The 22,180-nt window shown below is 42.0% G+C and overlaps 1 protein-coding gene across 1 annotated transcript; it reads left to right on the forward strand.

Moving 5' to 3' along the window:
* Positions 1–4,508: 4,508 nt before the first annotated feature.
* tmem59l (transmembrane protein 59-like) lies at positions 4,509–6,732 on the forward strand (the record flags this gene model as incomplete). The annotated part of the gene is made up of 4 exons (XM_053430233.1): positions 4,509–4,632; positions 4,723–4,837; positions 5,684–5,801; positions 6,574–6,732. Coding segments are annotated over 4 exons (516 nt in total), but the record flags the coding sequence as incomplete, so codon positions are not given.
* Between the last annotated feature and the right edge of the window lie 15,448 nt (positions 6,733–22,180).

The following is a 22,180-nucleotide window of genomic DNA, read 5'->3' on the forward strand; positions in this document are numbered from 1 at the left end:
GTAATCCATGGATATTGATGATAAAAATTTGGCATGTTTAAAGTTGTGATTGAGTGTGTGAGTCGAAATAAAAATCTGGATGCAGAGAATTTAAATGTGGATTCATAAGGGGCCATTTCTGGGGTATGAACTTGGAGAGTTCTTTCCTGTCAATCTTAAAAACACAGAGCCAAAGTCAATGCAGTAGCCACCTTTATATTAAAGCTATAATAGGATTTGGTCTCTCTAACCACCACAGTATCCAGTCCTGTCCTCTGAATTTCAAACCCTTGTCAGAAACTTGCGTCTCTTTCAGGGGTTTTCCCATTCGGATAATGGGACTTTGATGGCATCTTTAGCTGCATAATTATAGGGCTCAATGGAAAATGATAGTATTTTAAGCACCCTCACCCAAACAGAAGGGCTTCTGTGTAACACAGGACTCTATATGCTCAACTTCACTAATACGTGTAAGAAACGTGTGCGTTATGGCCTGTGAGGTTCCAGCAAAGGCAGAAGCCACAGAACGGTGATGGATGTTTGCTCTTCATGGCCGCGACGTGCCGGCTGTAGCTGCGAGCGGAAGCCAGGCTCCACGGGGCTGTGAAAAGACTATCAGGCCTGTGTTTAGTGGGCAGCTGGCAAACCGCCACCGACATGACAGATTGTCTCTGCGAGGGTTGAAACAGCAGAAAAAGTCCAGCTTAGTTGAGGGGCAGCAGACGGATAAACAGGCCAACGGTGCCTGCAATACAAATTATGTGGATATCCATAATAAGCTGACTGTGTATATACATCCGTCTCTGTGGTCAAGAGTGTACTTTCTATGAGCTCAAGCGGTGAGCGTAGTGTGCAGCCTTGAGTATCATCGAAACCAGTCAGGAAGCTACCAGTAACCAGTGGTAGTAAGTATTGTGCATTCAAGTGTTGGAATAATTGGAAAGTTCCTCAATTTACCTGAACGCCACCGAAAGGTGGAATTACAACTCGGACAGTCAGCTCTAAATAGGAGCTTTTAATGTCTATTTGTTAAATGTAACACTCGTGTCAAACTGCATGTCTATCCCTCACAACCGCCGAACATCAGACCTTTAAGCTAATTCAGTTGTTTTTATGATAAATAATTCAGTTATTTGTATGGCTTTCACACCGATTTTGTGTTATAATGTTAAAATTGGAGCGATGTGTCAAGATGTTGTGTGAAATTACTTAAACACACCAAAATCTGAATTGGAGCATGTGAATGCACAGTGAGTGTGAATCATAAGAGTGTCCCTGAATTTGGTGACACCCGTTGAAGAAAAACTGAGCTACTGGTAAAGCACTGTCCTCTACCCCTGTTATTCAATAACAAATCCTTCAGTGACCAAACAGCCTCACTGCCTGCACTCAGAGGATGTTTGGGACAAAACCGAGTCGATTAAAGATTTCCTCCTTCTTGTGTTAGCGAGCTGGCCTGCAGAACAAATTGGACTTGTTGTAAGGATGAAGAGAGAGAGAGAGAGAGAGAGAGAGAGAGAGAGAGAGAGAGAGAGAGAGAGAGAGACGAGAGAGAGAGAGAGAGAGAGAGAGAGAGAGAGAGATGAGAGAGAGAGAGAGAGAGAGAGAGAGAGACCCATCCCATTTCATCACAATTACAATTACATTAGTCATTTTCCCTGAATTCATTTAAAAAAACCCTCCTGAAAGGAACAGAGAGAACCGGTGATATAACAGTGTTTGAAGGGAGCGTGACTTTGATCTATGATGCTGCACTGAAACAGAAGTCACTGTATGTTCCCAGCTTCGTTTACTCACCCACACACAACTTTCTGAATGGACTTAAGTATGAACTTTACATACAGTGTTTATATGAGAAGCTTTTAACATATTTAATTGGGAGAATACAGTTTTTGCTGAAACTAATCTGTATTGCTCGCTTGAATTTATATAAAAAAACCAGTAAAAGTACTTTGAAGAGTTGAACATGTAAAACAGGGATGAAGAATTTAGCTTACTATACTACACAGTGTACAGTGTAAGCAACTATATTGTATAGTTGAGGCCCTACCGATACACCCGCCTGACCAATCCCAAGTCAGTCTAGCAACCAATCATTACGTCCCAACTGTTTTTAATGTAATAATAATGTAATAACGAGGATTTTCAACCATTGATTAATTTTAAATTTGTGGTAGATGACAGACATAATAACAGATTTACCAATTTTTTTATTTTATAATCTTCAGAACACACACTGGATGATTTGGCCAGAACGTAGACCACACACTTGTCATGTGTAAGAAACGATTTCCAATTCAAAGACTTGGAATCTCAAGGAAACTTAGAGATTCTTCTTCAGTTCTTTTATGGTGGTAAGCAAACAACTTTTAGGTGCGTTACTGCCACCTTCTGAACTGGAGTGTGGAACACTCACTTGATTGCACACAACTGAATGTAATTTATTCCCAACTCCATTAGTTCAATTGACTCCACATTATTTCCTAAATTTAAACCCACATCATCCGAGTGACAAAGTTATCTTCCTGCACATTTGAACGTGGATTTGTTAAATCACTTTACTTTGTTTCAAAAACAGCAAAATACCTTTTCTGTCTAACTGTATTCACCTCTCCTCTGCCTGAAACCCTTAGTCTCTTTATGGCTGTCATGTATCTGAACTCTCAAGCCCCTCTTTCATTCGCTCTCTCTCTCCATTCTTTCTTTCTTTTCTCTTTCTCTCTCTCTTTTAACGAGAGCACCTTTTGCCCTCCCTCTCATAATGCATGACAGATGCAGATCAGGCTCCACTCATTCTGACGGTTAGATCTCTGCAGTCTGCAGCCAATGAGAATTATCCGTCTCACATCTCTGCTCGCCTCTCCCCAGACTTTACACTAATAAAAAAACACATCTGGTTTCGATGCACTTTGTCAGAAAGCATTGATCGCGAGGTGTAACAAACTTGGCTCTGAAACAACCTCAACAACAAACGTTTGGAGGATTTCAAGTGTTTCAGGAAGAAAACTGTGTCACAGGCTGCGTCAGAAACGTGCCTCAGTGTTCTGATCCTCTGGAGGAGTGATTAAAATCACTTAGTAGAAAACAGATCATCATTTGATAGATTAAGAAATGAGAACCAATAAACTGAATTTTGCTGATCTCACATTATAATGTATGACGCAGCAAAAATGTCATTGATCTGATTAAATGTCCACATCAATAAACACTGGGAGGTCGACACGACTTCCAGTGGGATCTACTGTGTGTGTGTGTTTGTGTGTGTGTGTGTGTGTGTTCGTGTGTGTGTTTGCTGAGGCCAGCAATAATATCGTTACATCCAACTACAGCTGCTGTTGTATTGGAGGGAGGGTCAGCAAGTGGGGAACCAAATCCTCTTTTAATGAGTTCTCCAGGGGAACCAGAAACACTGTGCACATAATGAAACAACAGTGCAAACACTGACAGCAAGCTCAGTGAGTGTGTGTGTGTGTGTATATGTGTGTATATGTGTATATGTGTGTATGTGTGTGTGTGTGTGTGTGTGTGTGTGTGTGTGTGTGTGTGTGTGTGTGTGTGTGTGTGTGTGTGTAGCAGTTGCATTAAATCATTGTTTAAGAAGGGCTGTCCCATGAAACAGTTTTGTGTGGGTGAGAAACATATTGTGAGAAACACCCAGACATATTGGACACGTTTCATCATTAGATCATTATTTACATCCTATTAGAGGCTCCAAATTGGATGAAAACACAATTAGGTGCTAGAGGTCAGAGGTCGTACATATTTGGCTGATTGTGATTATGATCCAAAATTAATAAACAATACAGGGTGAATACTTTACTTGGCCTCGTTATCTTGTTCTCCTGTTTCAGTTGATATATTAATGTAATCAGGGGTGGAGGATTCCAGTGTGAGAAATGGGGGGGGAGGGTCAACACTTCCAACTCTCACACACACAATTAAATTGTGGCCTTTAGGGGCTTTGGTTTTGATTTCATATTTCAAATGTCTAAATGGCATTTTTTTTTTTTATTGTAAGATAGTGTTAAAGAAATATTTTGAAATTTTTGAGAAATAAGATGAACTGCTTTGTCACTGAGAGTTGAGAAGGCCCCACTTTCATATCTATGTGAAGCTATAGAGCAGCTGGTTAGCTTAGCTTAGCATAACATCTGAAAGCAGAGGGAAACAGCTGGCCTGGCTTTTTCTAAAGGTGATGGACAATATTAAAATCCATCTATTTCTTTATTCTAAGCTAGGCTAATGGCCTCAGGCTCTGGCTCTATTGTTAATGCACAGACAGAACGGCTTTGCTCCATCTTCTCATCAACATCTCAGCGAGAAAACGAACACACACAAAATGTCAAACTCTTTTGAAGTTGAAATCTCCTGACATTTCTTGTATTTGACTCATCTCCTGTTGCTGCTTCTCGCTTTTTCTTTTTCTTTCACTTCTCGGCTCCAACTATATTTAGTCGCAGCTCCTCTGACTCCTTCCTGTCAGTTCCGCTGGTGAATCACGGTGGTGAATCTGCTGCCATGACGGCTGAGTGTGTTTTCCTCCTCAGAGCCAGCCGGAGATGGAGTACTCTCTGCCCGAGCTGCAGGCTCCTCGATCCAACGTGGCCGACAAACCCTGGCCTCAGCTCCACTCTCACACCCAGAGACCTCATGGTGAGAACATATCAGTTATTAGAGTTTATATAGGAGCTTGTGTATGTCGCGTCAACTGAAATCTCTGTTTCTCAACGTGTGGTGTTGCAGGCGTGAGGGGACACGGAGAGAAGGGAGCATCCAAAGCAGGAGGTAAAGGGAAGCACCCTGTCCAGCACACAGACGACCCCACAGCTGAGCACGACTTCCTCGGCTGCATGTCAAGGTGAGCTGCAGCTGGAGGTTCCCCTGCTTTGGGGTTTTGTTGTTGCTGCTTTACAATAGTTAGAATGGTAAAAACTGATCTGCTGCTACGTTACAACCCAAATCAGGGCCCCTCAGACGTCTGGGACAAGTCTGTTTTCTGTTGACACAGTCAAAACTAAACATGGAGATGGAGCATTGTCTTTGTGTGCTCCACATATCTGGAGAAAAAAACCAGAATACTGCAGATCTGCTGACACTCAGTTCTGTTCAGTTGTTTACACTGCAGTGTCACTCTTACCATTGTGTTTCTTATTTTTGTCCTAATTAACAATTTAATTTCCATCTAAATGCTTTTTCATTGTCTGTTGGTGCACTTAAACTTTGTTTTGATGTCTTTTATATTTTAAGTCAAGCACTTTGAATTAACTTGTTGTACAGAGAATGAAAGATAAATGACAGAATTAGTGTTTTCCGCATAAAATATTCTAGATTTCGTTCCTTTAAGGCTGTTCGGTGTGAAAAAGAACTTTTTGAGACTTCATACATCTCATGTGTGACTGATAAATGCAAAAATAGACATTTTATTCATGAAGATGGAACTCAATGGTGTTTCGGTGTATAAAAGCTGATTAAAGTGGACTGTAGAAAAGATTTGGTCCAGGATCTTAAAAAAAAAAAAAAGTTTGCTAAAGGTGACTATAATTCTATGCTTGAATGGCTGACAATTTATAAATATGTGGTTTTAATGCATTTATTTACATTTAGGCTTGTACTAGATGCAGTGATGATTCTCTCTCCTTCCTCCCTCCTTCTTCTCTTCCCCTAACCCTCTCCCCCTCCTGTATCCCACACCTCGGTTCTCCAGACGTTCGGGTCTTCCTCGGTGGATTTTAGCGGCCTGTCTCTTCCTGTCCATCATGGTCATGTTGTGGCTCAGCTGTGCCAGCCTCGTCACCGCACCAGAGCAGCACATCAAGACGCAGGTACACACACACACACACAGATGAACACACATGCACACAAGCCAGAAGCGGAGACTTAATGAGCTCAATGTTTCAAATGCAAATTTCTTCGGATCAGGTATAAACATGCTATAAACTGTTTAAGTCTGTGTGTGTGTGTGCTCTCATGCTTTGGGTTATTTTCATGTCTTATTTTAGCCGAGGTGTCTGATTCTCACCAGCAGCTCTCGTTCATGTGTTATGTCATTTCACCTCAGTTGATTAAATCCTTTTCCAGTCAGTCAAAGGTGTTTTTCTTCTGCAGTCTCTAATTCGACTGACGTGCATTGGCAAACCATGGTTATGCAGCCTGCATTTACTGTGGTTACCCAGTGTAAATGTTGTTCTATAGGCTGCTGCTTAAAAAAACCTGCACGTCTGGGAGCTCTGCTGCACATCACTGAAGTCGGTGACTGTTTTTTGCAGTATTCTAGACCTTTTCTTAGTTTATGCAGCAGAAACCCGCAGCAGCAGCAGTTCACACGGATCCATGACAAATCACTGAGCCCCCTCCTTGAGGCCTGCTCCCATCAGTCCTTTGTAATCTCTTCAAAGACACTGGGTTATCAGAGCATCTTCATAAAATCACTCCAAGGACTGTCACTTTACGAAACCATGTAAAGGCTTAAAGCTGACTCTGTAATTCTTTCACGCAGCTAAATCTCAGTGAGCTCATAAGTCGAGACATGGTGCGGTAAAGCACTGCAGGATTCCCCGCTGTCCTCACGCGTTCTGTCTTTTCGTGTCTCTCCAGCTGAGCATCAACGGAGATAAGGAGTTTCTGGACAATGCCCACAAAGTCAACCCGTACCACCTGACTCCCGTGATCGCTGTCACCGTGAAACAGTCGGATGAGAGCCAGGAGGCGGGGCCGCTGCCGGTGAAAGTTGACCTCAACAAAACTTGTGTTTAGACAGGACCAATTGGAGAGCTCTCTCCACCCCCCCCCCCCCTCCCCAGGGTAACCATGTCTAAAAGTCTGTGGCCCATCAGCAGAATTTTTAAAAACATATTTTTAACGGCATGGCACCCTACCTACTGTCTCTTGAACTTATCTTAATGAAACATCTAGCTTGTGTTGATCAGATGGGTTTTTTTTCCACTTAGCTACACCTGTCATTTCAGTTCCTTGTACAGTCAAAATATGTCCATCCTCAAATGATCCTGCCTGCTTATTGCTTATTGATGAGACAGTGCTCTTGTCTCGCTGGAGACGAGTAGAGAGGACAGATTACAGCTGAGAGCTTCATCTCAAATTTTTCATGTCTGGTGTGAACGAGAGAAGACAAACACAAAGATTGATTTTAGATTCAACATTCCTCATTCTCACAGGGTGTTTATGTGAATTAATGGATTACGGAGAGCGAAGAAAATTAGTAGAAAGTGAGTGAGAGGAAAGGGGGATAAGTTACAGGTGAGCTCTCCGGGACGCTGCAGATACTGTAGCTGACTGATGCTGAGTTTACTTTATCATCATTGTGAGATATTTAATAACGTAGTCTTTAAAAATGTTTTAATTTTAGGCGTGTTTTGCTCGTCACACAACAGAAAACAGTTCTCTGGTGAGCAACACATTCTCAAAGTTCGGAGAAAGAAAGACGCTCTTGTTGAAAAAACTAAAACCGCAACTTGTATCACGTTTTTCATCTTTGTGTATGTGTTTGTGTGTATTGGGTTGTGTGTGCAATTGCAAACAACACACATTCATTTATGAGTTACAATTTCAGAACTACAGCAGGATCTGGATTCAAACTAAGACGAGACGATACAAAAAACGACACCTTTTTAATTTATTTTGTCTTCTCTTATTTATTCAGAGTCATCGACACGAGTTACTTGTTAAACAGTGTTACTGAAGTGCCATGTACAGTTAATTCATCACGACATGTAACTGCTCTGTATGTAAAATATACTGTAACACAGAGTGGAAAGAGACACGTAGGGAAGGGAGATCGCACCTATTGCTGTATTATTATTATTAATATGATTCTCATGTTAATGCTCTTATATCACTTAGAGTTCTTAGCTGTTATATGCTCTGTGCCATGTGCTTTCTAATAGCTGACTATTTTGTATGTCCTAGGAGCACATACTGAAGGATAGCCTCTGTAATAACATGTAATGCAAAGCTTTTAACCTAGACCTTTGTTATTGAGCAGAGTTGCACAGTCTTAGAGACGAGTTTATGTTTACCTCTCAGTGCTTTCTGTGTCCTGTAACGCTCTTTTTATCCAGGCTGTGTAGACAATAAACCGTGCATGCAAGTGACGCTTCGATAGTTTATATCTTAACCGCCCGCCATGCCAGCATGGTACAACTTCTACTATAGACGTGAGATTTTCTTTATTTGTGTCATGTCATATTTACCGTAACCATTGAATAGACTGTGTAATGATGAATGATTATATGCTCACAAATTTACAGGAAGGACTCTCAATCAAAAAGCCATTTTCAACAATATCTGTGCTGATTCAAACTGAAGGTATATGGAATATATGACTTTCAAATTGTATTGTTTCCTTTTTACTGGTCGGTTCATTTTCAATGAAATGATACTGTGGACATAATGAATAAAGTGTTTTCATTGTAAATAAAGTAGAGACGCAAGTGTTTGTTTTTTTCTCACACAAGAATACATTCAATAAAGGACTTATAGGGAATCTCTTTTGTTTCCTCCAAGAATAAAAATGACTTAGAAGAATATTGAACTCCTCGTTAACAGCAGACTGAAGCCTTAATTAACTTGCTACACAGCAAAATGTATGTGGACACCGAATGGAAGTATATGAACACCTGAACTCTTCATTCATCTTACTAAACCTTCTTTTTATGGACTTTGTTTTAACAATATAATGTAGACATCCACATACTTTTGGAAAAAACACTTATCTACAAAAAGCACGTTGAAGCAGCACATAAAAATGTCATTTAGATTTGACCAAGGAATTTATCTTTCTGCCAAAATGACCTCCCTCTTGTGTAATAACTGTTACAGTGCACTAGGTGGCAGCAGAGTTTTGGTTATAGTGTATTATGCACTGTATTGTAGTAGTAGTATCTGCAAAGTGTTAAACACAACAGCTGCTGAGTCTTGAGTTCACCTGAAGGACTTTTACAATGTTTATAGGATTCATGCATCAGAGAAGATCAGAGATTTGATGTAATTGGATTCCCCTAATATGACTGAGATAAAGTTTTCTTTACCAAAGTCAAAGAACAGAAGGACAGTCATGTAGAGAAAGCTGTTTACTGCAGCTGGACCATCACAGACTGCCTGCGAAAAGGCAAGAATAAAGAATGGGTGGCATTTACAACACAAATGAATCACAAAGTTTGTGTCTAAAGAGATGAAAAGCGACAAAAAAAACAACACGTGACAGATGAGAGCTTTAACATCAAGTGAAGGCAAATGTTCTTGGGAGAATAAATGAAGCATTTCCCTGTTCTCAACTGCAGGAGATGCTAACATTTAATGAAGTTTTAACACTGAGTTTTCACTAGTGTCTGCTTTCTAACTGGCCTTACTACATTACCATCATAAATTGATATTTGATCAACTGGATACAAGTTAAATGTTACTTAATGTGCTTGTGTCATTTGTTCCTGTCTCCACTTTATTAATTAGTTAATGTAATTAAGTTCCAAACACTATATATACTAAAATACCGGAGTAAAGCTTTGACACACACCCCCCTTCAGTAAAACAGATTGATAAATCATGTCTATCAAGTGTTCTCTCTTTGAGGGTTTCTTTCTGAGCGTGTAGATAAAAACAGGATTAAGAAAAGAAAAGAAAGAGAGACATCGATGGAAATTTGCTTTGGCTTCTCTGTCAATACATCAAAAACCAACTGGATGTCACCAATTCATAATCAAACACCACCAAACAAAGGCAGCACAAATGAGCCTCCAGTGTATGTGTCCAATTAGCATAACATGCCGGTTGGCTGTGAGAGCGACAGACAGAAGGAAATATCAAAACATGCCTCCCTTCTCATCAGCTGTGACACGTAATCAAAGGGAAGATGCAACAAGAGGACTTACGTTACATTACCCTCTGATGATTTGGCAGGAAATCAAATGAGCAGAAAGTGCAGCGTGGAAGAGGGCGGCTCTGCCAGTCACCATCCACACAGGTCTGTTAAGGCAGCACTGATACACTCCATTAACACTGCAGCGTCTCTTGACAGGGGATGGAAGATAATAAGTAATGAAAAACATATCTGCAGACTATTCATTTTGTTTTCTTGTACCGGGGTCACTTTGTCACGCTGCTGTGTGGGGGAAAGGTGCAGATATGTGTCTTTGGCTTCCTGTTGATGGGAGGTGTGGGCTGCATCACAGCTCTGACTTGTCTGCTATACATTCACACACTTTAGGTAAGGAGAGAAAAATTGCCCGCTGTAGTGCCACTTCAGTAACTTGACCAGGCTGGCCTTCGCTCTGTGCACTGAATGAGTCTGGCAGCAGCAGCTTGGGTCCCAATGATAACAGACTGATGAAAGGGAGGCTGGGGGTTTTGTGCATGTGTGTGTATATATATATATATATATCTGTGTGTGAGACCTTGTTCTGAATAAAAATAGATCCCTTATTTGTGTGTGGATGTAGTGCATGGTGGAAGAATGAATAAATAAAAAGGAGTAGTAAGAACAGATTTTACTTTTCACACTGACACGTCAACTCATTTAATGGAAATGGGACTTCTTTCTTCCTCCGTCTCGGACAATCAGCCTTCCTCTGTTGACGCAGGGAAAGATAAACTGAGGTTTTATGAGGCTCTGAGCCTCAGCTCAGACAACACACATGTCACAAACGCTGACATTTATGACCCGATGAGAGCCGAGTCCCTGCTTTGAACACAGTGTGTGGACGATCTGTGAGTTTTAAAAGCAGCTTCCCGCAACCAAACCCAGGAGGAATCATAAAAGAGTGATTCAGACTTTTTCCTGCCATGCCATAGTTATAATTTTACACATCAATACTCAGGTAATTTGTCCAGATTTAGAAAGAAATAATGTATTCCTCACTCATGGATAATAACATGATCTTAAACTAACACTAACACTTAAAACATCCATAATTATTTTACCGTCCTCTGCAGACAGGCAGCATTCTGTTTGTCTTTGTCTTCTTTTATCATTATGTTGCTTTAATGCTTTTGAATCCTCGTCACACTTTAGGAAACACAATTCTGTAGAGAAATACTAAATCCCTTGGTTTAGTCCATATCTTATCTTTTGTAGTGAAAAGGGCTAATTCAAGTATTAAGTACAAAAATTTCATCGGGCAATAATAACCTGCCATATAAAATATGTGTGAAATTGTAGAGTGGTTGTTAAAAACTCCATAATCCCATAAGCAACTAAAAACTAACATAAGTCTCTTAAATGAGGTGTTGGACCACGAGCAGCTTCAATATGCCTTGACAGCGATTCAACAAGTCTCTGAACTCTTCTGGAGGGAGGAAAAGCCATTCTTCCAAAAGATAATACCTCATTTGGTGTTTGCATAGTTGTGTTGGAGAGCACCTTCTAACACATCAGTGCAGAATCTCCTATGGGTGCCCCACCAGGTTGAGATCTGGATACTGTGAAGGTCACCCACATAGTCATCAAACCAATGATGGACAGGTGTATTATCCTCCTGGACGACACCTCTCCCGTCTTGATTGAAATGTTCAATCAAAACAAATGTTTTGTTGATTTGCAGTGACACTGTCTAAGCAGATAGGTGAACGAAATGCCTCTTCAGTATAACAGAGCCACCAGATATCCTCACAAAGTAAGACTCATCTGTGCGTACCTCTTTTGTTCCACATCTCTGTTGACCAATTAGGCACTAAACTCTGAAATGTGTGGCTATCAGTGGACTGCTCATGCTGACGTAGGCTGATCACATCCTGCATTGTGAGTCACCTGATGAGGAGGTGCTCTCCTGATTTTCCTCACATATCACACTGATGCAGCAGCATCACGGTTGTCAAATGAGTGCTGTGAACAACAAATCTGGACAGACATTATCTGACGTCCTTCCAATAGATAGAACACTGGTCACTGTTCTTATTGAAACCCTGAGCAGTGAGTGTTTGAGCCCCTTGTACTGTACTTCCCTCCTCTGACGGACAGACAGAGATTCCTCCAGTCAGACGCCACACGGTAGTATTGAATGTACCGTGCCAGCGAACCTGTGTGTGCAATTATTAAATAATTCTCGATTCATTTCTCAAGGTTTTTCCTTTTTTCCTTTGTTTTTGTCGACGTCTGTACATCCACAGCATTGTAACTCTCTCTTTCTCTCTTTGTCTCCACTTGTTTATTTCCCTCCCTTTCCTCTCTACCCAGCTAACCCTGATCTCTGTGTGCTCCATTGCAAAGGAAAACGGTTGTTGCATCTTTTGGCTAATTAACTTCAAACAATTGTCACGAGTGTCTCATTCAGCAGTGGGGAGCACAAACACAGGAACATCCAGTCTCAAGGACCCTGGCACTTTGGCTGCCGCTCAGCTAATCACCCACAGGGGGTGCTATGGATCCAGCTTTGAGCGTTGGTGGCCCCATTATTACAATTTAATGGTTTATGTGAGTGAGGAGGCAATGTTTCTCTCTCTCTCTCTCTCTCTCTCTCTCTCGCTCTCGCTCTCTCTCTCTTGCCTCTCGCTCTCTTGCTCTCTTGCTCTCTCCCTCCCAGCAGAAAGCTGTGTGCTGGTCTTATCTGGCCAGACCTGCTGCAGGAGCCAACCTGCACTGCATTAAACAAGCCACCACCACTAACACACACACACACACACACACACACACACACACACACACACACACACACACACACACACACACACACACAAACATACGAACACACACACACTGTAGAAATAAACTGAATAATGAGAGAAAAGGGGGACAGTTAAGGAAGGGAGAGTTCATCAATGGGATTGATTGGACACTGGTCTGTTGTAATGTGTTTGTGAATAATTAATCTAAAATATAACAGTCAGAGAAAATTATGCACATGTAACATATTCTGTAAAAAGGTGGAAGACATGACAGCTCCCCTTAAGTGAAGCCAAAGTCTCTTGATCAACCCCTGGTGGCTGGCTGCAGCACAGGTCATAAACCCTGCCTCCTCCATGTTAGTGGATTGGACATAGACCAAACGAAAAGGTCAACGCACGTGTCAAACAAATTGGCTTCTGTCATTTTAGGTAGTTCCTCTCACACCGATGCATGTTCAGGTGTTCATGTTCCAAATTGTTGGCTTTTAATTAGTTATTTGATGCTTAAGCAACAGGATGAAACGTCATGATTGAAAGTTGAGACTGACTCTCGATTGGTCCAGTGTGTGCATCAGCACAGAACTACGCTACAGTGGCCAAATCCTCATATTGCTCCTGACCAGATCGCGGTTCCAAATGCACAAGATTGGTTTTGTTTCTGGATAGCGTGTGGAAGCTGAGAAATGTCATCCATCTTTTTATACAGTCCATGCTCTGTTCAAACTGTGCAAGGAAGTGACTGGAGATGGGAAGTTTAAAAAAGGCTCAGAGGGAAGCAGGGGAAATGGGTCTTAATTGAAATTCACAAAAGGTCATTTAAAACTTTTAATAATATAGATCCAGCCGTGTTTAAGAATCATTTATCTTCTACATCTGGCCTAGCTATGAGGGCTGGGTTTTCTTAAACGGGCTGATATTGACTTTGGGTGATCTTATTGAAATGCAGATCTCCGGACATTCTGCTATTATGTTTCTTTGTGCACATGGACAGATAAGAGTGGAAGCACAGCTCCATGAGGCAGGAAACCTGTCAACTCTGCAGCCGTCCGAGTCTCAACAACTGTGTGTGACAAGTGTCAGAATGGATGTGGGTCCGTGTCAGATCTGCTTTATTGACATGGTGGAAAGTTTTTGATCATGAGGGGGGGGAGAAATGTTGCACGTGTGTGTGTGTGTGTGTGTGTGTGTGTGGTGGCTTTGTCTCCCTCACACACATGGGGACAGACAGAGGGAAACATCAGCACAAGCAGCAGGGCGGACCTGCACTAACTTTTATTTCACATCTGTCATGAAGCCTCCAAACAAAGACTCAATCAAGCTCTAACAACATGTCACATCAGAATTCACTGCACATCTCCCTCTCTCTCTCTCTCTCTCTGTCCCTCCTTTCCGTGTCTTTCTTCTTTTTTCACAGCCGTGCACGTACGCACGGAGAGACAGACATGTACATACTGCACGGATGCTACCCGGACTATTAAAGTGTGAGCTGCCCGACACGCCACTCTCTCCAAACCCAGCGTGCAGAGCCCGGCGCCGGTTTCAAGCTCCCCTCTGTGTGAATTGATTCTACTATGAGCCTACACGACGCGCCGCTCTCAGGGGCGGGGGGCGCTCGGCGTGTGCGTCCGCGTCCGATCACCTCCACACATCGCCGCATCTCACGCGCACGCACCAGCCCGTGTCGCCATGTGAACCCAGGAGTGTGCGCGTCGTGAAAAAACCGAGCCCCGACGTATTTTAAACAAGATCCTTGGTCTCTCCCGTGCTCGCACACCCCCTCGCCTTGAGGTGGAACATTCCACAATTTATTCCAGGGAAAGACTGACAGTTTTTTGGGTCATGAAGCAGCTGTTCAAGTCAGCGGCCGGTCCCCCCTCCGCTGGAATAAGAAATTAGTCCATTTTAAAGTAAATAACTAAAGCCTCTGGCCGATAAGAAGGAATTATAGAATGATGTGCAGGCTCAATTTGACGGAGGGAGAGAGAGACCCCCGAAACAGTTACATCCAATAAATATGATTTTTTTTCTTTCCCCCTTCCCTCCTTTCTCACCCTCCATCAAAATATTATTAGAGTTAGCCCAAGTTATTACAAACACAAAACAAGAGAAGACGGGCGGCTATAGCATAACTTACTCCCATCATTATTATTATTATTTGCTCTTTAGTGTTTGCGATAATAGAGAAACAGCCTGTTTTGAAAGTGGGATCCGTGAGAACTGTTGATTTTCTCTATCGTCTTTAAAGGTCTTGACCTTCTTTGTAAAGTGCCGTGAGATAATGTATATCATGATTTGGATTGAATTGAGAAGTGACGTGGTGTAACTGCACACATTATGATCGGATTTTTGGGTGGGGTTGTGGGTGTGTGAGTCATTTTTGGCCCCTGCAGGTCATGTAGAGGATCGGTTTTCTAATTGTGAAAAAATAATTCTCAGTGTTACTGATTATAAGATGTTCTGGAGTTAGACAGTGATTTGATGTACAGGAGGAGTGTGCTACACTGATACGAGATCTTTGTATCCACCCGGAGTCATTTTCACTCTCTTCTGACTTATTAGACATCGTTACACAGAATTAATAAAACCTCTGTTTGCCGTCGCAATGTCACTTATCTTTTTGACCTTTCACAGCAGGTGTAAGGCGTTCTGTGTAATTAATTCTTCACACTTTCAACAAATGCCATCCAACACCTCAAATCTATTAGTTGAACATATTCCAGCGTTTAAAAGGCCGCGCTTTGAGGCACTTAGGTAACATCCAAGTATTATGCCAACATATAATTAAGCTTCATGATCCATAGTACACGGTGTATCAGATTGAATCCTGAGCCAGCGGTTGTTCATTTCATTTCCGTATGAGAGTAAGTGTCTGAACGTTCTCCTTGTTGTGGAACTAATGTGTGCGTGCGGATCATAAGTTTCACTGTGATACTTGAATTGTGAGGGATGTCAGTTTAAGTTTAAGCCCGGTATATGTGGAAGAGTTAGTTTTATAAACCTTTATGAAATCCCAGTATCAGTGGAAGTGGTCAGGGCAGTACTGATAACTCCAATTAGGCTTATGCATATTTCATTTTAATCATTTTGTTGAAAATACATCTTTATTTTTTTACGGCTGTCACATGCGACTGTTACTGGAATGGAGGCAAATGTGGTGCAATCTTGTATTCCTCCAATCTTGAATGAAATATTTTGTTAAAGAGTTATTCTATGGGCTTACATCATTTTCCATGACATAAAACATATATTAAAACAACTGTAACACATTATTGTTTAATTAACAAATGGTACAAGGCGGCACATGGGTGATGGCTGAGTTTGAAATCACTGGACGTGGGATTTCTCCCTTCAACAGTCCAGAGACAGGCAGATTGGAGTTTGGTTGAGCGGTGACTCTCATTTGAGGTGTGAATGTGAGTGTGAATGGTTGTTTGTCTCTGTAGACCCTGTTACACTGGTGACCCCTACTTTTGCCCAATGTCAGCTGGGATTGGCTCCAGCTTTCCCCTGCAGCCCTCAAACTGGAAGAGGTATAGACAATGGATGGAAACAGATTGTGTGTAATGTTCAGTTTAGGAGATGGACATTTTTATCTGGATATTTATGGCATCTAAAAGAGAATATATATTTACTCAGTGTTCCTCAATCTTATTTGGTAACTAGGAGGGTGTCCGAAAAGTGCATACCTCCGTCAGTGCTAATGCCAAAGCTAGCCATGTTGACGAAAGTGATACAAATTCTTGAATCATTCATTAATGGGTTCCTCTTTGGGTCCTTCGGTAACCCGGCTAACTAAAGCTGTTTCAGACATCTGCTGAATTCTAGACACTTTCCTGAAATTTTCCAGAGGGGCTGTATGTGAGAAGACAAATATCTGCAACTTTCCCTGCCAGCCCTCTAGAAAAATGTCCAGAAAACATCCATGTGAGCCTGTGGGGGGGAACTCAGCCTGAAAAGTCCTAGTGAGTGAGTATGTGTGTTGATGATGTAACAAAAAAACTAAAGTAATACAAATATCTCAGGATGAAAAAGAGGTGCCAGATATCTAGAAGAGGCAGAAAAACATATCAACTTAGAAAGACAAGATCCGAGAGCTCTGGGTGATAAGAGCTGACGCTGTTGATGTCGACGTGTGTGACCCGGACAATCTCCTGCTTTGTTCTTCAAATCTGAAAGGCAAACTCTTGAAAATGCTCAGAGTTCTTGTCTGAAAACATGCTTTATTATTTTGTTTTTGTATGATCTCATTTACACATAATACATTTTTGTGTGGAGTGTGATCCATGCAGGATTCATTTCTCTAGTTGAATATCAAGACGTCAGCGCCTGGCCGCTGTTGAACTGGTTACTGTTACACTTCAAACACCAAACCACACTGAATTTGTTTATGTTTCCCTTCACAACTCATTCATTTCTTCTTTTATTTCCCCCTCTACTTTTCCTGACTCGTCCACCTGATCCATTTGTCTCCCTTCCTCTACATTTCTCCGTCCCTCCACACCACTCTCCATCTGTCGGCTTCCCTCCGTCTCTCCTTCCATCCCCCTCTCTCCTGTCTGCCCCGAGTCACCAGTCGTCCACCAGCATGCGTTCCTCCTCTGGTCATAATGGAGATCATATGTTGAGGCCGGCACTGAAACCCAACACGGGACATCCACATCAAATAAAACCTGCTGTCAGCGGCGGGGCCTGACTCTGGCAAGGGGAGTGAAACCATATCTGCGCCGGCCTCACCAACACGCCATAAAATGGAAGCCCAGAAGACCAACAGACAGACAGACCACGCCTCTCTGGCAGACATTCCAGTCTCTCCCTGCAAAACGACGTCTTCGGTCACATTTTGGTTGAGAGGTTTTCAGTGTTTTTCACTTGTAGCTGTCAATCACTCAGAAAAGAGCGAGCCGCTTCCTGTCGATCGATCTGTGTTTGCATGACAATTCAGCGTAGGGCTTCTGAAGCCGTTAGAACAGTCTGTGCAGTTAGGTCATCGCTGTGGCTTTTTCTCGCAGGTCATCTGATACTCTTGTTAATTGCATTACCTTGCATTGCCTGAATACATGGATTTTCTGTTCTGCAAAAGGACTCATGTTGCTTATCCTGCTGCACTTTGTTGTCTTGTAAAATGTGTTCATGTCTTAGAAAGGCTTGCTACTAATTTGAACTATACAGGCGGATTTCAACCTTGATTTGTCCATGACCATGGACTGTCAACTTCATAGAGACAGATGTGCAGAAAGTACGAGAGGTCACCATGCAGGGCTGAGACCCGGACCAGTCAGAGCTGTCACTTTTAGCCTTCATCAAGACTGTTTGAATAGGTGTGCAGACTTTACACAATGCATGCTGGTTTTAACACGACGCATGCTGGTTAGAGATTTTTCTGCGCAACGTCATCATGTCACATGACCTTCAAGCATTGCAGTTGTTCTGCTCCAGATGCTGCACCTGGGGAACCCCGTCTGTGACGACACAACTCTGCCCTGATTGGCTGAAGACTTCACTGACAACATGACATGTCTGACGTTTCTATCTTAAGAAGTTCAGATCATGTGCTGTTTATTTCTCTCCAAAGAGGATCAGAGGAAGGCGTTATCATCTCCCTGTGACAGTTAAGCTGCTTTCAGACATGCACTGAACTCCGCAGATCCTCCGCTTTTTCTCCAGAGGATTTCCATGTGTGAACGCAGATGTCAGAGTGAGAGGCTCCGCATTTTATCCGAACGATTTCCATGTGTGAACGCAAATGTCAGAGTGAGAGGCTCCGGATTATCTTCGGACTTTATCCGCCTGACCCTCTACTATAGAGTCCGTAGAAAGTCTATCGAATGGAATGTGAGAACACAGCAAGAGATCACCCACTGGATTCACAGCGAGCGACTGGGGAGTTGATGACACTTCTAACACTCGACAAGCGGTGTCAAACACGAAGATGTCAAGAGAGTTTGTGCTGATAAGAACTGACGACGGCTCAGAGGTGGAAACATGATCACATGATCTCCGCAGCAGAATTTATACGTGACTTCCTGCCTCTGCCTGTTGCACCTTACAGCACCACCCCTCACCTGAATAATGCAGAGAATGTGTTGCTGTTGTGAATGCATTGGAGCATAAAAACCTCCCGCTGTGTTGTGTTAAAGGCAAACTGCAGGTAAAGTCCGGAACCAATTCTTCGACTTTACCCGCAGGTTATGTCTGGAAACGGCTTTAGTAATATATATATGTATATATATATGCATTGACATAGAGAACAATTTAGGAGATAGGAGGCCTAAATCAAAACAGCAAGAAATGAGAAATATAGTTTTATATTTATATTTCTTTATAGACAGCTTTCTCAAGTCTTTGGTTCTCAAAGAAACAGAAAGCAATACATGTGTTCTCTCTCTAACCGTTTGTTTCTGAAAATATTGCATGTGTGTCTTTGCACCTATATGTGTTAATCCATCATCATGTAAGTGTTCACGTAACAGCGCTTTGATTCATTGAGATGTGAAGACTTAAGATTGGTCGTTGTTGTTGACTCACTGACGCGTCATGAGTAGAGAGTGTCCAAATAGATGTGAGTCTTTTTATATTCTACCCCTGCAGCTTTCAGCCGCAGTCAAACCAAATCCATCGTCAACACACCTATTTTTACAACTGGAAAAGGTTCATGTGGAAGGTGAGGTAACAGGAAGTCCAGGTAAAGGGGAAGAGTCTAAAAAAAGGTGTGGGAATGCCACATGGAGCTTTGTTCCTACAAGACACACCTGAGGGAGGTAGCATGAGGCCATCTTTTGTTTGGTGTTTGATTTGGTATCTTCCCTGTCTTTTTATAGATATATCTATAGATATATCTATAGATATATCTAAGCATGACTGAGTGGTAGAGTAGCATTCTTGCCTCTGTATTCCAGTATGTTGTTAAAGGCACAGTAACTAAGTTTAAAAGTAAATACCATAGCTGTAGTTTTGTCTGTTCCTCCATTCCCCCTTTTCACATTACTCTACCTCAGCCTACCTGATATGCAGGCTGGCTAATATGGCTAAAGTACTGTTAAATATTGGAGGTTTGTTCAGTTAATTTACTGGTGCAGTGCCTTTTCTAAACCTGCCTCTTACGAATGTGCAGCTTGCTTGTTAATGCTCTGGAGCTACTTCAAAATTGTTCCTTGTTATTTGTCAGTCCTCCAGTTCTACAATTTACTGTCACTTATTATTGTTTGTGCGCTGGATATTGTTTGCAGAACTTTTTAGGAACAGTCTATGGTTCAGAATGAAGTTTGGTTTAATCCTACCTGGTTTGTCTGCAGGGATGATATAGTCAATGTTTATGATAAAATAGAACACTCACAATAGACATTCCCAGAGACATGCGTTCAACAGGCAGAGAGATGTTTGTAGAATTAATAGGACGATAACTCGATTATTGATATTTCTGCAATTCCAGATTCCAGTTTATTCTGGATCTTGTGTATTGAATATTACCTGGGTAACATTTAAAACCTCTGAACAAGCAGCAGCTCTAGTATTGACTAAAAGCAGCTCAACAGGATGAAAACATAACCTCCTTGGTGGAGGTAATTCTCTAACCTTTAAATACATGGATACAGCTTAACACAAACCTAATGTACATGCATATTAGTGGTTTTGTATCTTGATGCATTGTATTTCATTTTTGTAATGGTATTCTTTTGTTTGTATAGGTTGCTTGTTTTTTAATCACATGTCGTGTTTTATTGATGGTTACGTTGTCCATTTAACTTGGGTGGTAATATATATACTTTGTGTGGAACCTCCTGTGTAGTGCATGAGGTCTGTCCACTGTATATACACGGTGGCGACAGCCTCACCATTTCTCAGCATATATGTGACTGAGATTGAATTGCCCTTCCAGTCCCTGTGTCTGAGCCGTGGAGACAGAGATCCATAGTAAGAGCAGGAAGATGGATGGAGGGTTGGCGGTGATGGTACTGCTGCAGGGGGGAAGGTGGAAGCCGGAGTGTCCTGTTGTTCGTCAAGTAGCTGAGAGATCAGATGCTATCGTTCCAGGAGGTGTCTGCTCTATTCGGCTCTGTTCTGCCGGCTGAGCACTGCTCACAGCAGCTAGTTTACGTTAAGGATAAACACTGACCCCGGGGTTGTTATCCACCAGCAGGCTGAGTAAAAGCTGTGTGGATTACTGGAGGCTAACTGAAGCCTCTCCACTTGTTTTACACCTCAAGAGGATCCTAATTGAGTTAAATCTCATTATTTATGGCCGGCTATGGAGACGGCAAACAGAGTGGCTGGTGTGTCTTTAAACAGATCATCCAGGAGCTGTGTCTGTTAATGCCAGCATGTGCGCATGTGACACACAAACACACCAGACACACACACATACACACACACACTGGTTGAGTTTCCATGATGCTCTCATGAGAAGATTTAGCGGTGGGAGGAGAAATGTTCTGTGGTCATTACCAGCTCCGCCACACTCATCAGTGTTGCACATGTAAGTGTTTGTCTCATGTGCATTTGAGAAAATAAGAGGAATCACATGCAGGCATTTTAGCAGAAGACTAAGTGCACCTGCAGATATAATATTGTAATAATTTTACATTTTCATAAAAGTAGTTAACAGATTTTTCTCTCATCTTTTATTTCTTCAGCTTTTAATGAATCCAGCTGATGCGGATCCAGAATATTCATTGCCAGCACCTACGTAGACCAGCAATTTCCCGTGTTATTAAAAGGCAGGGATATCGTTGATATGACGATATGAAGTTTCATTGCTGGCTGATATGAGGAGGATGAATGGTGTCAGAGGGCACGAGCTGGCCCTGTGTGGAGCCACTGTGCTGAGGGGTCTGCAGCTCTGCTCAGATACGATAGGAGAGTAGAAACTCCACGAGCAGTTCACATTAATGTCACACTTTTCTGGACTGCTAATAAAAAAAGGACAGGGCTCACGATAAAATCCGTATTTAGAGGAGAAAAGGGGAGAAATTAAGCAAGAAAGAAAAATATAGACAGAGTAAGAGGAGGAGACAGGAGCTAATACATTACGGACAAAAGAGAAGAGAGATATCACACAAAATGGCAGTGGAGAGAACTTGCAAAGATTTTTGAGGTGGTTGGGGTGAGGTGATGTAGAGCTGAATGCAAAGAGAGAGGAGAGGAGAAGGATGGTGCTTTGGGAGTACGGAAAGCGCTCAACCGTATGCTTTTCTATGTCGGCAATATACATGCAAATGATGGCATGCACGAGCAATATGAAATCAATGAGCAGAGATTTTTTATTTTCAGAGCCACATTATCCGGATTGATGCCAAGCTTCAGCCATCAACACACAGACGTGCGCACAACAGTTGACGTTTAAGATGCATCCGTATGTTTTTTTTCCGTTTGAGAGTTTGTAAGCTGAAACGATCTCTGTTCACACAAGTTTTTGGGCTCCGTATCAGTTTGAATCCTCGTCCATACTAATTTTTAGTAGCAGAATTGTCAGAATTTAAATGCAAAACGGCTAATACCAAAGACAACAGGTTCAGCCACGCAAAGCTGATTATCAATGTTGCGTTCTACACTCGCTTGTTTTCTTCTGAAAAGACAGAATCACCAAGCTGAT

This window comes from Pleuronectes platessa, chromosome 9, assembly GCF_947347685.1.
Source record: "Pleuronectes platessa chromosome 9, fPlePla1.1, whole genome shotgun sequence".
In the NCBI taxonomy this organism is placed as follows: domain Eukaryota; kingdom Metazoa; phylum Chordata; class Actinopteri; order Pleuronectiformes; family Pleuronectidae; genus Pleuronectes; species Pleuronectes platessa.